This window comes from Bombyx mori, chromosome 8 (assembly GCF_030269925.1).
Source record: "Bombyx mori chromosome 8, ASM3026992v2".
NCBI classification, from domain to species: Eukaryota; Metazoa; Arthropoda; class Insecta; order Lepidoptera; family Bombycidae; genus Bombyx; species Bombyx mori.
The window spans coordinates 11385566-11403946 of NC_085114.1; the positions used below are offsets into that span (position 1 = coordinate 11385566).

The window sequence follows — 18381 nt, forward strand, 5'->3', positions numbered from 1 at the left end:
GAAATTAATGTTCATTGACGTATTCGATACTGATCCAAGTAATTTAGCTTTTTGAAAATAATACATACAACATAGTAATTTTATTACCTTACTAGCCGTAGTCGCCCGCTTCGCTGCGCATTTAAAATTAACATTATTATTTATTGTTATTATTATTAGGGAGTCCATTCTATCCATTATGTACCTACATGGATACCAAGTTTCAAGTCAATCGGATGCATTGTTCAGTAGTTATTACGGAACATCCGTAAAAACCACTGTACATTTATATATACCTAGTCAGGTCATAAATTCTGTCACATGTTTAATGTAAAATAATTGAAACAAGTTTATTCATTATGTAACCATGCATATACCAAAATGAACTTAACAAAACATAGATTCTTATGACACTAAAGTTTATTCAAAATGACCTCCGTGATTTTGAATACAGGCTTTCAATCTGCGCGGCCAGTCGTCTATCGCAGCACGAACGAGGTCCATGTAAAAAACGGCGGCTGCCTTAATCAAGGATGTCTTTAGTGACTCCAAATTGGGATGAGGCTTTGAGCACGCCTTTTCCTCCAAGTGTTGACATATATTGTAATCTAACGGATTCAAATCTGGAGGAGGGCCAGTCTTTGTGCCGGATGAAGTCGATTTCACGCGCCGCCAGCCAGTCTTGTGTGCTCTTCGCTCTATGAGCTGGCGCCGAATCTTATTGGAATACCCAGTGCCTGTTATTGAACATGGTATGAGAAACAGGTTTCACAAGGTTCGTCAGGACTGTATTTTGATACACAACTGCATTCGTTTTTACACCTTTCTCACAAAAATGTACCTCTGTTAAGCCCCAATAAGAAACTCCCAACCATACAATGAGCGAGGATGGAAAATGACCTCGTTGGAATACGGTTGCTCGCTTCTTCACTACTGTGTGCGTACACCTTATCATTTTGTTTGTTGTAGCTCTCTTCTACGGTAAAATTTTTTTCATCCGAAAAAAGAATTTCCCGATATTTTTTTCCCGCGTACCGCTTCAACAAAGCGCGGCATCTCTTCAGTCTCAGGTCCATTAGACGAGCATTCAAACGATGTCCTGTTTTTCTTCGATATGCCCGAAGCCCTAAGTCTTCATTTAACACCATTTTCACCGTGGTTCTGCTTAACCCCATCTGAAGGGCCAACAGTTTCTGCTTACGTTTGGGATTTCTTTGAATTCGCGCCTTCACAGCTTTTATCACTGCTGGAGTCCTAACAGACTGAGGGCGACCACTTCTTGACCTGTCATCTACACTAGAGACTTCATTGTATCGTTTGATGGTACGATAAACGAATCTTTTGGTTATATTCAAATTTTTCAGTATGTTAAAAATTTGAATTGACGCGTAACCGCAACGATGCAACGCAATAACTGCAACACGGTCTTCTTTAAGCGTCCACTCCGTATTTAAAAATGAGTAAAATTCTAAAAGTATACATTTTTATTTTCATGAACAATTCGAAATTCGAATTCAATAAACTTGTTTGTGGCCAGCATTCTAAAAGAAAAGTTTTTACTGTGTGACAATACTTATGACCTGACTAGGTATTAGTATAGATGAAGGGCGTGAATTTTGAATTCGGTTCACACATTTTGTGTTCACTACTACTAGCACATGATTTTATCGTGTCGGTTTTTTAACTGATTTGTTTTGTCTACGTCTAAGGTATGTATGTACATGTTCTTTCAAATAGTCGAAATTTCTTGAATATGGATTGAAGAGAGAAGCCGAGTATGGTGCTCAGTTGGGCGCAATTGGAGAGTCCTGTGTAATACAGCACGAACTAGTAAACGCCTTATCTTAAATTAAAGCAATTTCTGAAAATCACCTTTTCGTCACCACCATACATTTGTGGCTATAACTGATTAGGCGCAGACAAGTATCACCGGATTTTGTTTTTTAGCTATTGTACAGTCTACTAAGAGATTTACCGAAGAATAGGCAGCAGGGCTATCTCACTGAGTGTTATACCAGCGCAATGTGATCACTAACCAGACTTACTGGTGGTATAGTAGGGCCGCACAGGTTGGCATTACCAACCTGTCTATTTCTCTAATGAAGAAGTCATGCGCTTCAGTTAGTCAGTTAACGGTCAGTGTGCTTAGTGCGAGTTTTTTAACGCTCTCGATAGCGTAAAAGTTGGCTTATATTTGTATAGAATGGGATCGTTCGCCTACGTTTGCCCGCTAAGGACGCTGTTCCAACTGCATACAAAATTGGGCTAACTTTTACGCTATTGAGAACGCTAAAAAACTCGCACTAAGCACACAGGACTGCTGTTCAATTCAATACACATATGATACGTCCCAAAGTGGATGGCGACATTGACTCCGATAACCACTCCACAACAAGTAGCCCGTGAGCTTGTTCATCGATCAACACAATAAAAAAGTAAAACAAGAATATTATAATCACTTTACGAGTAAGTTTTGGATTTTACTTATAATTTTATGATCAACTTGATATGGTCTGACATTCTTGGATATATTCGGCATTGGCAAAAAGGTATGAACCAATATAAGAGCTAACAGAAATTAATTATAATAAAAAGAAAAAATATCCAGCAATTTTTTGTTTTGTGGATCATTTGACGCTCCTTTGTGTGTAGCATCCGGGGCCTGATGTCCCTCCTTGACCCCCAGCCCCCCTCCCGCTATGCCATTGCCGTACAGAGTACATTACAATTGAGACTTAGGCCTCATGGCACAAGATCGGCGGCGGAATTTTCGTTTCTATGGGCTTCAATAGACATCAGATAGGTCGTGATTTCGTCCATTATTACCAAAAAAAATATAAAAGATCTGGTTGTTTAAGCATGCTTGTATACTAAAACATAATTCAATTAATTATAGCAATGTCTTGTTCTAATGTAATTGTAAATGAAATAACGTAATTTGTTCATTCGTCCTGTGATTTTTTCAGCCGATTCCAGGAGACGCACGTCAAACCTAGAGTTGGATTGCGGGCTTCTCTCGGCTTTGGTTAGTCGGTCCGTAGTCGGGAATCAGACTTCGCGCAAATAGCACGTCTTCTTTACAAAATTATTAACAGACCGACGCGGTCGCCTTACTCTTATCGCGGTAAAAATGATACATCAAATTACCTCACTACAGGCAAGATAACGGATACTCGAACAGTGATAATCTTGTTTTAAACTCATTTCACACGAATTTTTATTGTTACTCATAATCAAAATCGCGAAAAATAGTTTTGTCCGCAAAACATGGTACACTTACATCAGTAGTGTCTTGTGCACAATCGACGTTACAATAAAATGAAATACCTACTTCTGTACCTAGTGTTAGTCTCGTTGCTTGTGTGGTGTTATTGTAACCCGTGTACTGAATTCGAGAGTGTGGATATAACAACGGGTGTGGTTCACGCGAATGGCTCTATCACACACGACAATGTGGAGTATGGTCCAGGCCGATGGTATAAGGGGGAGCTTGAAAACGGCGCGACGGTCACATACGGATGTCCTTGTATAGATCATGTCTGCATTAACAAATGCTGCGGACGTACACAAGCTTTCCTAAATCGGTCTTGTGAGAATACCGACTCTGATACCGTGAACCCTTTCAGTCCGACAGTTTATAAAGGAAGAGTGCCGACGAATGTGACAGCATCGGAGCATTTTTACTACTTTTACAGAAGACCGTGTAACGACAGCTATGGAGTTGACCCGAGTTCGTCTACAGAAGAATTATTTATTCAAGAAGTAAGTGTTCAAGTTCTCGATCAAAATACGTAGACGTAAAATCAGTAACAAAAAATAATAGTGGGGCACCTATAATTATTTTAAATGTGAATAATATATTTTTTTTCTTTTTTTTTTGCTTAGATGAGTGGACGAGCTCACAGCCCACCTGGTGCTAAGTGGTTACTGGAGCCCATAGACATCTACAACGTAAATGCGCCACCCACCTTGAGACATAAGTTCTAAGGTCTCAGTATATTCAAGCATTGTGTCGGATTTCGCAAAAATGTTTGGATTTACTGGTAGTAGGACCTCTTGTAAGTCCGCACCGGTACCTAGGTATCACCGCCCTACCTATTTCTGCCGTGAAGCAGTAATGCGTTTCGGTTTGAAGGGTGGGGCAACCGTTGTAACTATACTGAGACCTTAGAACTTATATCTCAAGGTGGGAGAGAGTTTGAAGAAACACCTTAATACAGGTGCATAGGCAGCATTGTGACGCATTTTTAATGTCTACGAGTAATACCTACTCGCGGCCCACGATTAGATGTTCGCTTCAATACACAATGGTATAATAGTGATTTAATAATTAAAATTACTTTTACGGCTTAATCTAGCGCTATTAATGGTCATTATACTTTAGTCATTCGTGACCACGAAAACTGTACAGTATTCGAAACGTGGTAAATAATAAAATTACCATAAATATTAAACTAAAAGTAGTTTTAATTATGTCTGTGACTCGGTTAACCGGAAAAATTACAATTCATTTGATTTGATTTGATTTGACTACATGGAGGGGTTCAGTTAATGCTATGTTATCTCAGATCAAAATATTGGATCTTAAGGGCAAAATCAATTAATATGCGCCAGAATGAATGCTATTACCAGAACCCAATTAATGGGAGACTTACTTACTTACTTACATTTACTTGAGACTTAGTATTAATTTAATAATAAATGTTCATTTCAGATTTAATTGTGTGTCTATCTATTTTGTTGTGGTAATGTTTTCGGAGAGTTAATGCCGAAAAGGTTGCAAAAAGTAATTATTTAATGTAAAGAAAAATGTGAAAGTATTTTAAGATACGTTTTATTATCGCCTACCTTTGCTTTAGATTCTGATTAGAAAAGAGTCATACTGAACTCTGTATTTTGAACAAACTATGAAGAATTTTGTATGGAAAAAAAACTTTTGTTGCCTTAGTAACAAAGTAGGAAGTTGGTAACAAAGTACGAAATGGAATGTTTGTTGTATACTGTTTACTATTTATTGCTTCTTTTTTTGGATATTTAGAATGAAAATTTGTTAATGAAAATATAAAGAAAAAAATTCATAATCATAGAAGAATCCAGAATTCGTTTGATTATTTAGGGATTTTTCTTGTAAGCTATATTCTAAACGGGATAGAGATAAGATGTTTTAAAATTCATCAATTATAGTTTCAACAACGCTAATAGTTGAAATTACTAGTTTCAATTTGAATTCTTCGTTTATGGTTCATGGAGTCTGATTTTTCAAAAATTTCTGAGCGTCAATATTTCTCTTGGTAGTTTGCATTGTTAGGGATGATCTCATCTTCATCATCATTTTCGTTTTATGAACGCACCAATCGTCCGAGCAATTTACATCCCATTCACAATGCCCAGCTAAGGAACCGTTACTATATTCCTCCGCCTTTACTCGGCAACGCTATGATAATTTCCTTGTTAAAAAGGGGTTTGTTAGGCCTACAGCAGCCTCTTATCTGTGTATAACATTTATATTGTTTATGGTATATGACGATCGTGGTTTTATTAGTAAGAAATTAATAAACAAAGACGAAAAAGGTCACGAGTAGCTGTCGGAGCTCATGGTCATCACAATGTGAATACAATCACCCGAAATGTGATCTGAATCTAAATCTATACTATATAAATCTACAGTGGTTTTTAAGGATGTTATAACTACTGAACCATGCATCCGATTGACTTGAAACTTGGTAACCATGTAGAAAATACATGTACTTAATGGATAGGCTAATATTTAGGTATATGAGTGTTGGACTCCCTAATAACAATGACAATAAATAATAATGCTAATTTTAAATACCCAGCAAAGCGGGCGAGTACGGCTAGTCTAATCTAAACTCAATCACATCGCCATAACGGTTATCAATAATGATTACCTTGGGATCGGAAGCCAAAGTAAATCGAACGCGCCTTTTTTGTCGTCCATTTAGGCTGACGAACAGATAATACCTGCTGCCTACCACTGAGGTTCTCTGCAAACCTCGTTTGGTGAAAGATTGGAAATTCTCGAAAGAATGGAAACGCATTGTGATCATTTGCACGGGCTCACAATACTGAATATTGAATAACCTATACCTACACAAGTTGGATCGTAGCTGTAACTCGTGGAGACCAGTCAATTATCAATGTATTTTAATTCAAAGATTTGGTATTTGCCACAGTATTTCGATGACAAGATAGTTGCGTAACTACTATAGGTAACCACACCGGACGCTTTACCTAATAGGCCACGGACTCTTTTGTATGCTATCGTGTCGGTTATGCGATAAAGTCCATGGGCTTGGACGATTGATAAAAATAATTGAGGTTTAACGAGTTTTGTGATGAGGACACCCATTAAGCGTGGCTGTTTATCAGATAATAATAAATGTGTTACGATGTAATCACATTATTTGTTTTTCGTTACACACACACATAAAATATCTGCATATACTAGGGTTTTTCAATAAAAAATGGTAATAAGTATGACGCAATTATGTTTTATTAAATGTTATTTTATTTTTTGACCTTTCAGGTTTATTCACTTTATCTTTTTCCTAGAGCTAAAATTCCCTTTTTAAAAAAATCTTCTTCCTGATCCCATAAAAAATCGCGTACCGCCGCGCTGTGGACTACTGCACCATCTTCAAATTTATGGCCCCTGAGATGTTTCTTTAACGGCGAAAATAGGTAGAAATCTCTAGAAGCTAGGTTCGGTGTATACGGAGGATGTTCCATCAATTCGAAGGTAGCTTCTTGGATGGTAGCCATCGCAAATCTGGACTTGTGTGCGGGGGCGTTTCTGGAGTTTGCCCCGCCGTTTCTTGCGTATTTCCTCTCGCAACTTTGTAATTTGTCCTGTGTGTTTAGAGCGAGTTTTTTAACGTTCTCGATAGCGTAAAAGTTAACCCAATTTTGTATGCAGTTGGAACAGCGCCCCTAACGGCAAACGTAGGCAAACGATCCCATTCCATACAAATATGAGCGAACTTTTACGCTAACGAGAATGTTAAAAAACTCGCACTAAGCACACACTGCATGGTCTCTATGTAATAGTGGCTCCAAGATTAAGATATTTGATCGTTACCACCTGTTGGCTGTTCCAGAAAAAATAGCCCATGATCTTAATCACCCGCGGACGGAATCGCCTTAAATTTCTTCGGATTTGGAGACGACGGTATCTTCCAAGAACTGTTTTTTTTTTGTTTTCGTGTCATAATATGTCATGTATAGTAATGAATAGAGCCAAAAATCGGTCTAGATTTTGTTGTAACAAACCTAAGCTTTTTGAAATTCTCATTCTCGTTTATTTCTGCGCGTCAGAAAGCATTCTGGATACCCAGTGCGCTAACACTTATTTATACACAACAAACCCAAACTGTTGTGTGTGGAAAACGGACAATTCCTATAGAAATTCTCATTTTGTCAGCTATAAAACAAACAGTATAACGACAATCCGCCAAGACAATATTTTCAACTTTTCTAATCATTTCTTGAGTTAGTACTAATGTAGGGCGTCTTGTGCGGAGGTCGTCGTTAATGGAAGTTCTTACTCGTATAAACCCAGCACACCAACGCGCAACCATAAAATATGGAGGAGCATGAACACTTAATGTTTTTGTAAAGTCTTGATTTATTAGCTCCGTAGTAAAATTATTCAAGTAGAGATGTTTGTGGCCACGTGAATTTTAATTTTATCCATTTTTAAGAACACGTTCTGACAACGCATATAAATGATCTATATATATATATAAAAAAAAAACAAAAAGATGTGATTGTTTTTCACTATTATTATATCATATGCCTGTCAGTATCTATGAGTTTCTCTATAAGTAATGTAAGTAAACGGTTCTTTTTTCAGTTTTTTTTTCTTTCGATGGAAAATATATCGCATTATCATTAATTATCGAACACCCCTCGTACATGTAGATATAAATACTTAAATCAGATGTAGGTAAATCATAAAACACAGGTGTAAATCCTGATGTTGTATTTAGGGTTAATATTAACTTTTTATATGATATAACGATCTGGGAAATATTTATCCAAAAAACGTTTAGGACACCATTTTGAATAGCTTATGGAAAAAAAATTAATTTATTTCATAACATTCATCAATGTTGCCAGACTAACAAATAATGACCGAATACGGAAGCGTTCAGAAATTATGCAAAAAAATAGCTGGTGGAAATATTAATTTTTTTTTTAATTGCTTAGATGGGTGGACGAGCTCACAGCCCACCTGGTGTTAAGTGGTTACTGGAGCCCATAGACATCCACAACGTAAATGCGCCACCCACTTTGAGATACAAGTTCTAAGGTCTCAAATATAGTTACAACGGCTGCCCCACCCTTCAAACCGAAACGCATTACTGCTTCACGGCAGAAATACTCTCTTTGCCCTACAACAGCTTCAATTATTAGGGTAATTTGTATGCGATTCCAAAGAAATCCAGACTAGACATCTTTACTGATGGTAGAATGTATAGATAGTCTATAAGGGAAGGTAGCACTATCCGGCCTATTTCTAACAACGGGTACACCTTTCATCTCCCAGATGCTTCAGACGGCAGTCAAAATAAATTTTGGTCTTCCTCCAATTAACTATAGGCACGTTTTCATTAAACTTGTAAGTAGGTTTCAATCACAAGGAAAATTTAATGTACTTTGCGGTTTGTCTGAATTAATTTCGAAAATTACTTGCTTAGTCACGTGAATGATGTAAAATGACTAATGACTTACAAATTCGTTTTTGTAGATGGTTTTCAAAGTTATTAATGACCAAACAGGAAATGAAAAGGTATAATAATAAGGTAAATCATCATTTGAATGGGACAATTAAAACACTTTTACGGTTTAATCTTGCGTTTTTAGTGTCATTCTATTATTTTCTACTTTTCCAATAAATTTTTCAAGGATGACGTCCGTCACTCGGAATACTGTAAAAGTATTATAGTTTTAATTATGTCTACGATTCGCGAAAATCGAACAAAATACCATTTTACTAGTGGTAGAGCGTGCTTTTTTTTCTTTCCTTTTTCCCTACTTTTTTTTCCTACCTAAGCCGAGAGCTTTGAGAGGCTATTTCAGCGTAGCTAACTAGTAGGTGAGCTCACGGGGCTCAAACCTGACGGCGTTGCTAACACGAACCCTAGCAAGAGCCGTGCTTCGCAGAATCTACCACCGGATCGGAAACGCGACCCACTGAGAAGGTCCGGCGAGAAAGTCGGTGGGCTGTGTCTGTGGGTTAATTTACTCGTCGAGCCCTTCGTCGCAAGCGACGGGTTCGATGAGAACGATACCTACTCGCTGGTAGCCTAAGGGGGTATTCCAGCTACGCCTGGACGGTTAGGTAGGCTCGAGTGAGCTAGAGTGAGGTCACAGGCTCAACCTGAGAGGATTTGCTAACACTAGCTCTAGCAAGAGAAGTGCTTCGCAGAGTCTACCACCGGATCGGAATCGCGACCCAGTGAGAAGATCCGGCGAGAAACTCAGTGGACTGTGTCTATGGGTTAGTTCACTCGAGTTCGACGAGGACGGTGACCGGTGCTTGAGAGGCTTAAAAGCACCGAGAATGAATCCGGGGGATCCGATAAGACATGTTTCCCTTTCACGCTTCCCCACCCTTCAAACAGAAACACAGTGCTTCGCATCAAAAATCAGTCGCTCGACAGTATCTTCCTGTCCTCTTCCTCGCGTCGCTTCCCCCATTATTGAGGGTCGTGACGCTGCATCATTTCCTCACGTACGATTTCCCTCCATCTGCCGCGATCCTAGGCTTCGTGAAGGTCCTCGTGGAACTTCGTATTCAGAGAAGATCGAATCTGGTCCGACCATTTCGTGGGACTAAGTACGTCCTCTGGGACGTTTACCCTCTCCGTTGCCGGTCACCATCAGCTATTCAGCTGTCAGATTGTGATATCGTTCTTCAATCGTTATAATAGTAATATTATAACGATTGAATCAAATTCGTAGACAAAGCCGCACGAAATATTAATATTAGATAGGTATACGTTACATAAAAATAATAATACTAATTGACCTTGACTTCGTCCGTGTTAGATATTATTTTATATTATAATTGCCGAAACATCCCAATATTTTATGATATAGCATAGGAAAAATTTTTGTTCGTGTTTGTCAAAGCCAAGGGAAGATTTTGCGCCGTGTGGGTGTTTTTTTCTTCTTTTTCTTAGATGGGTAGACGAGCTCACAGCCCATCTGGTGTTAAGTGGTTACCGGAGTCCATAGACATCTACAACGTAAATGCCGCCATCCATCTTGAGATATGAGTTCTAAGTCTCAGTATAGTTACAACGACTGCTACAGCCTTCAATCTGACATGCATTACTACTTCGCGGAATAAATAGGCAGGGCGGTGGTACCTACCCGTGCGGACTCACAAGAGGTCCTACCACCAGTAAAAATGTATACGAACGAAAGATGCTCCTCCACAAATGACGTTGCTTATTATCAAAAAGATATTCTTAATCAAAACGTGAAATTTAATATTTTGTGTACGAATTATTGATACCTTATTTCCGGAAGAATATTCGTTTATTATTTATCTTATCTTATATCTTTAAACGAGCAATTCTTGTATATAAATATATATATAATCTGAATCTCGGAAACGGCTCCAACGATTTTCATAATATTTAGTATACAGGGGATTTCGGGGGCGGGGGAAATAGGTCTAACTACGATTTATTTTCAGAAAAAGTTGTTTTATTCATGTTTTCAATAATCAACTTTATCGATAACCAACTCAAACATACTTTTTTTTATTGATAGAAAATAATATAATATCCGATATGTAATTCGTATTTTAATATAATTTCTAAAAAACACAATTTATAAACAACAAAAAAAACATCGAGCAAGGCTCCTTTGGTTATATATAAAATAGTGAAATGTAAATTACATGTAATACGCGCCACTGCGTACAATCTTTACTGCTTGAATTTCGATACGCGCACGCACTCTCTAATTTCATAATTCTCTATTGAGAGTAAATTGTATAGTATATCTCTATAATAACGTGACAATTTTTACCAGTCAAATTCTAGCGCAAAACGGCTTAAGGAACTTTGCGTCAACAACGAACACACATAAAAAGTATTGTAGGATATCGGTAATAAATTTTTTTAGAGACTTTTTTTTCAACTTCAATTTCTCGTCACAAAAACGGCTAAAGCGTTTTTCGCCAGGTCTACCTAGTGAGTCGAGATTTCGCTCCGGTGATAGATTCCGCGAAGCATTGCGCTTGCTAGGGTCAGTGTTAGGAAGAGCCCCGTGAGCTCACCTACCAAACCGCGCATAGCTGTAATACCTACATAAGTTACGGTTAGGTATTGAAAAAAAAAGTTGCCATGTCTTTTCAAAAGCGCCTTTTGCCTAACAGTAAGAACTTAACCAGATTTTATTCTGTTTTAATATATTCATAAATATTAAGGTGGATACCGCGGGAAGTAATGTACCAAATTAATAATACCATACTGTCCTAGCGCTGTTCGTGTGATGACCAACATTTAAATAACATAACAAAGACACAAATACGCTGGAACATATTGTGCAGTTGGTCACATCTCATCATAACAAGGATTTTGTTGATATTATTTTACCTTGAAACGAGCTAACACTTTAGACGTTGTTTTTTCAGCCGTGCTCCAAAAAATGTGGTACGTACATATTGTATTCACGGCAAACTATCCGCGTTAGCATAGCTTATGACTTTATATTTCGATAAATTAATGTTTCAGGCTCATTCGATCCGGAATGTTACCTGAATAATTGAGAGCGAAACATGAATATTCGTGGCTTAGTAAATTTATTGAAATATTATACTCATTAAACGTATTAAATATCTACGTTATTTTACCGGCCCCTTTTTCGGCTGAAGGAGGGGCTTAATGTCTTAACATATTTAATAACTACTCTAATAAAACGATGATGGCCCCATCATAATGGGATAACGACCCGATTAACATTTGAATACTTACTACGTATAGTCGATATGCTTTTTAGAGGCGTCGTTGGTCAATTGCTTGCGTTTATATTGCTTTATTGCTTCGCGGCAGAAATAAGTAGGTACCTATCGTTTTTTTTATGATTGAGAGTTTACTGGTGGCCCTGAGCCTTTTCCAGTTTCACAAGGACAGGTGGGCGAACAAGGGCTCAGCCAGAAGGGGCGGGATTTGCTAAAAGCTACTCGAGCACCTTCAAATGAGATCTAACAACTCAAGAGTAGCTGCTTCGCGAATGAATCTATTACCGGATCGGAATCGCGACCCGCTGAGAAGATCCCGCGAGAATCTCAACGGGCTGATGCTTAGATTAGGTTGCACGTCGAACTCTTTGCCGAGTTCGACGAGTACAGTTACCGGGGTCTCTACTCCTAGTGTTAGAGCGGAATGCGTCTAATGCAAGGGTTATTGGATCCGATGGATCCGTAAGGACGTGTCTAGGGCGACGACGGTGACTGGCTCCTGCGTGATCAGAATTCGGGGAGTAGTTAGCGGCGGCAACAATAAGGCGATTACCATGACGCATTGCCTTATCGAAGTAAAGATACCTATCCGTCCAGGTTCAAAAGATGCCAAAACATCGGCCCTATATAATCCTGGGATGGAAGATTTCTCGTTTTTTCCTCTGAGTAAATAACCCTAGAAAAAACACAAATATCTGTAGGTACGTCTTCCTGTGTGATCATAGATTGTAGTGAAACTGTAGTATTCGGAATGTCAGAAATTGAATAAGAATTTGTGTCTTCAGTTATCTTCTGGAAGTAGTTATATTAAGCCCAATTAATCATGTAGATTTCAACTTGTCATTTAAGCATTCTTTTCGTAAATGATTGCGGACTAAAGTAAACAAAATGTATCACCGTATCTATGATGACTCTGCATGCAAAACTTACCGCTCTCACTACACTTCACTCCATCCAAACCCTATTTGAAGTCAATACCCAAAGCTATTTGATTCAGAACTTAAATTTTTACACTCTTCGCACCGATATGGGTCTGCGTTCTTCTAATATTTTTAAGTCTTAAACTGATTCACGTAAAACTATGGCGCTGTGAGACGATCAGGATTGGAACCCCTATATTGCATTATATTAGTGCAAGTTTTGAAAACCTTTTTAAATATTTATCATGATTTATTCGTAACGTCGCGTTTTCGGCTCATACAATTTAACCGATATATACTTCGCGGCAATCCCTATACTACTACTAAATAGTATACCAGTCCGTGGACCTACATCTATTTTGATTTATTATTAATGTACTACATTGGTAGTGTAAAGGAGTTCAGAGCTTCTGTGGTGTTGAGGCGAGTAAGGACAGAATGCCGCCGCCCAGTTTGAGATAAGAGGTTGGAATGTTAGTGGCTTATTTAAATCGTAGTAGGCGATTGTTTCGCGGCAAAAATATATCGAAAGGTGGAAAAATTCTGTGAATATTCAAAACCAGACCTGTATTCAAAATAGGAAGGTGGGGAAACAGTTAAATAGTAATACATATAGGCCATGGTAAGTAGGAAAGAAATACTGCATCGAATGCAAGGGGAACGATTAGTCATCATCTCATCTCAGCCTGTCTACTGTCCACTGCTGAACATAGGCCTCTCCAACTGATGTCCAGTGCGGCCGGTCTGTTGCCACCTACATCCAACGTGACCCAGCGATTTTCACCGGGTCGTCGGTCCATCTGGTAGGTTACCGTCCCACACTGCGCTTGCCAGTACGTGGTCTCCATTCGAGGATCTTTCTGCCGTATGGGCCGTCCGATCTTCGCGCTATGTGACCTGCCCACTGCCACTTCAGCTTACTAATCCTACGGGCTATGTCAGCAACTTTGGTTCTTCTAAGGATCTCCTCATGTTTGGTTCGATCTCGTAGAGAAATACCAAGTATAGCCCGCTCCATAACTCACTTGTGAAGCATAGCTCCCCCATAAATAGATCCCTTGTGAAACACCACGTCTCAGAACCGTAAGTTATTACTAATAGCACACATTGGTTGTACACCTTTGTCTTCAGACACTGAGAGATTTTGGACGAGAACACATTTTTTAATTTACCGATCGTTGACCAGCCGAGTTAGATTCATCTGCCTACTGACCTCTCTCTCGAAGTTGGGTTTACCTAATCGGACTACCTGCCACTTTTTCTAGAGTAAAATTATTATAGAAGTAAATATAATCTCTTAGAAGCAAAAATAAAACTTCTAAGCTTAACGTAAACTTTAGAAAGTTTTCTCATAATGAGAAACAGACGTGGTAGAGGCGTAGACATTTCTGAACATAAATTCAAAGGTACGATATAAAAGTTTTAGCCGTTTCTCAAGAAATGATAAATATATTGCATCATAAAATAAACTAATTCCCTTTTATTGTCTAATACGTTGTAACTAATACTCGTAGGTACTAAATTACTACTATTTTCGATCTTTGAAATTTTCGATCAACAGTTTGAAATTGACTGTCTGCGAAAATACATTTTTGACAAAAGACACACGGTTTTAATTTTTTATTTTTTCATTTTAATTTATTGCTTACTTAACAATGTGTGATTCATGTGATGGCGAGTACTCACCTTCACTCATGCATATCCGCTATCGGTATCGCGACATTAAGTCCAAGAAATATGTGTCGCTCGCGCGCTTTGTATCAAACCGTGTTGCGACATAGATTTCGTGGATGCTCCGGTAACTACATTCCCGATCCTGCGGATAGAATGGAAAGCAGTCGATGTCACCCACAACACGTTATTTCGGATCCTCCCGATCCACAAACGGTGCTTTTAGGAACCTCAAGCACCGTTCATCGTTCTCGTCGAATCCGTCGCTGGCGACGAAGGGCTCGACGAGTAAATTAACCCACAGACACAGCCCACTGAGTTTCTCGCCGGATCTTCTCAGTGGGTTGCGTTTCCGATCTTGTGGTAGATTCTGCGAAGCACGGCTCTTGCTAGATTTCGTGTTAGCAACGTCGTCAGGTTTGAGCCCCGTGACCTCACCTACTACTTAAGGTTACGCTGATATGGTCTCTCTAGACCATCAGCTTAGGTGGGGAAAAAAAGTGAATGCTTTGCGTAGTTTGGCGAATACGCCTAAAATAACAATGAAACAATTTTTCAGTCATTGATTACATAAAACTGTAGGTAGTCGTAATCTCAGTTTATTGATGTTTATGAATTCTTTATTTTTATGAAACTTATAACATTCGGCTTTATGCTTTGCTAAAACATCGTTCTTTTGCGGGCGACCGACATCTTATTTTTATGGTTTTGATACCTACATTTTATAACTGAACAATAAAATGTTGTTTTAAAATCAAATACATATCTACTATAGCTCTCACCGTAATCTAGTCTAGTAGAAACTTATTAAACACGGGTGCTTAAATATATATTTTTAAATTGTTTTTCAGAAAAGATTGGCCAATAAGATACTAAGTAAATGTTTTTTCTTCATCGTGGAAGTTTCATGAAATAAAAAATGTGTGCGTGTACTAGTGTACACACGTAAGAAGTGAAACTTGTTTATGGCCTTATTTTTCGAAAAATGATCTACATGCAACTTTCTAGAAATTGGTTAAATAAAGTTAAATTAGATAAAGTTTAAACAAAAGGATTTTATTATCATAGACATGAATACAAATAATACAATTATTTCACTTTACCTTTTTGCTACTAAGATTATTACAGCATTTCATTAATTGTAATAGAATTATTACTATCATTGTCATTGTCATTATATATTTTTGTAATTAATGGCTTATGGTAACTGAAATATGAAATATATGGTTTACATTCCACGAAATTTAGTGACCGAGTAAAAACTCCATCAATTGTAGTGCCAGATCTTGTTGTTGACGTTTGAGGACTGTTTTTCATGGATAAATTCAATTTATCTTTCAGAAATTCAACTAGCTTCAAAGAATTTTCCGATGCAAAATTTACATTAAAATCTCCACTTAAAATCATCGGTATTTTATAATTATTGTTACCGAGTAAAGAGGCACCTTCACTTGTGTACGGCAACAATGAATGGTGAAGAAAAAGATGGCGCGTAACGGAAAAATGTGACGCGTAACCGAAAAATGTGACGGTAAATTTTTTTCCAACGCCGATAAAGAAGTTTCACTTCAAAAAAATTAGCCAGTCTACATTATTTGAATATGCTGCCAATAAAACAACCATCTTATCCTTTAGACAACTTTTTTTTTGCATGAGTGAAAGTCGTCGCCAGTGTACAAACACGGCGTTAATTGGTTAGCGATGCTAAAGACACCACGTGAATTCTATCATATCTTTAAACTATCTATCTCTCTCTCTTCCCAGCAATTTATCCCACATGGTGGTGGGCTCAGCTGCCTTACTTTACTCCTCCACTTTGCTCTGTCTTCGACATCCTCGTCAGCAACATTGCATTCCCTTTTGTCCTTCAGCACTAAGTCGTAAGACTTCTAAGTCGTCGTGGCCTAAAGGATAAGACGTCCGGTGCATTCGTATATAGAGATGCACCGGTGTCCGAATACCGCAGGCAAGTACCAATTTTTCTGATGAAATACGTACTTAACAAATGTTCACGATTAATTTCCACGGTGAAGGAATAACATCGTGTAATAAAAATCAAAACCCGCAAAATTATAATTTGCGTAATCACTGGTGGTAGGACCTCTTATGAGTCCGCACGGGTAGGTACCACCACCCCGCCTATTTCTGCCGTTTCGGCTTGAAGGGTCGGGCAGCCGTTGTGACTATACTGAGTCCTTAGAACTTATATCTCAAGGTGGGTGGCGCATTTGCGTTGTAGATGTCTATGGTCTCCAGTAACCACTTAACACCAGATGGGCTGTGAACTCGTCCACCCATCTAAGCAATAAAAAAAAAATTAAAGACCGATCGTTATGGTGGATTTTCGGGAAGTCTATGCCCAGCAGTGAGCGTCTATGCGCTTCCAAAAGCTTTTTTTTGTATGTCGTCAAGCGTTTTCATCGAGATTTCCAAAAATGTACGAAATGATTTGTGTAACGGCTTGACGTCATCTGTGGCTGTAGGCTGTGAGCTCGTCTATCTATGTAAGCAATAAATAAAAAAAATACATTTTTTTTTGATAGTTGAAAATTCGTTATAAAGAGGTTTTTTGCAATATTTGCAATGTAAAGGATATTATACCTTTACGTTAACTCTTATGGACAATTCAAGGGGATAACGAAGAATTTGTTAAACGTCGTCATATTGAGATTTGTTTGGTAGGTATATTAATGTAGAAATAGGATCGCAGCGCATAAAATAAAACTTCCACTGTTCCAAAATCTTTTGTTATAATAATAATTTAAAAATAAATTAACACTTTTATTACGCCTTGCTCATTTTTTAACCGTCTTCGCCATCTTCCTTTTCTCTGTCATTCTGCCTGTCATTTTAGGTTTCATACTTCAGTGGTCATTTTCTTCTCCCTTTCATTCCGCTTTCTCTCACTCGCATCTTGACGCTCCGTTTCACACTCTTTTCATACGTTCCATTCTTACAAATCCTACATTAAGGTTGCACTGTATAAGTAATTCGGTTTCCTATTTTTTTTCTTAGAATGGAACCCTGTACGAGGTGGCCCAAGGCGGTTCGCAATGGCATCCATCAAGTCGGTATTGCGTGGACATGTCAATATACAACAATTCGGTTGCGTCCTCGCTGGTGGCTGCCGTCTGCTACCCTGACAGCGTTAGCAGCGACGACAACCACACGCTTTACATCGCGTATGCCGTTGGTAAGATCAGAATTGTTTTTATTGCTTAAACCCACAGACTTCAAAAACGTAAATGTTGCCACTTGACAAACATGAGTCTAAGTCTCAGTTGTCTAGTAAAAAGGTTAATCTATCTCGGTAGAAATATACAGGGTACTTACCGATGGATCATACACGCCCTACCACTAGTAAAGGTTTTTTTTATTATTAAGACACCGTCATCGCGCTCAGCAAACAAGAGATCTCGAGTTCATCGACCCGTAAAGTATTTATTTTACACCGATAGTTTGCGATTTTGAAATAAACGACACTGCTTGTTATCACCTTTATCGTAGGTATAGAATTTCGGGTAGAGATCTGTTTGGTTGTGAGCTCGGACGCTCATCAAAGTACCAAACAAAATGATGTTTTGTTACAAGAATATTAAAGCACACCAAATTTAATTAGATTTAATCAATTGTTTTCATTCCTATTCGTTGATGTTCGAGTTAATGGGTAATAAAGTATTACGGTGCTCTGAGTCTGCCAGTCATTCTAATCGTAAAGTGTCCGGACCGTCCGGAGTGTTTGATGCTCGCCAACAATTAATTGTTTATGGTCGACTTTGTAGTTTTTATGTCTCTTATCCACTATTAATT

At 38.3% G+C, this 18381-nt stretch overlaps 1 protein-coding gene across 1 annotated transcript in view; it reads left to right on the top strand.

Annotated features, from left to right (window-relative positions):
* The first annotated feature begins 2103 nt into the window (after positions 1-2103).
* Positions 2104-18381, top strand: part of LOC101737554 (G-protein coupled receptor Mth2) — a 46664-nt gene continuing 30386 nt past the window's right edge. Inside the window, exons 1-3 of the mRNA XM_062669780.1 lie at positions 2104-2445; positions 2946-3741; positions 17587-17764. Coding sequence (XP_062525764.1) covers positions 3298-3741; positions 17587-17764 — 622 coding nt within the window. The 5' untranslated portion in view covers positions 2104-2445; positions 2946-3297. The remainder of the gene's footprint in view (positions 2446-2945; positions 3742-17586; positions 17765-18381) is intronic.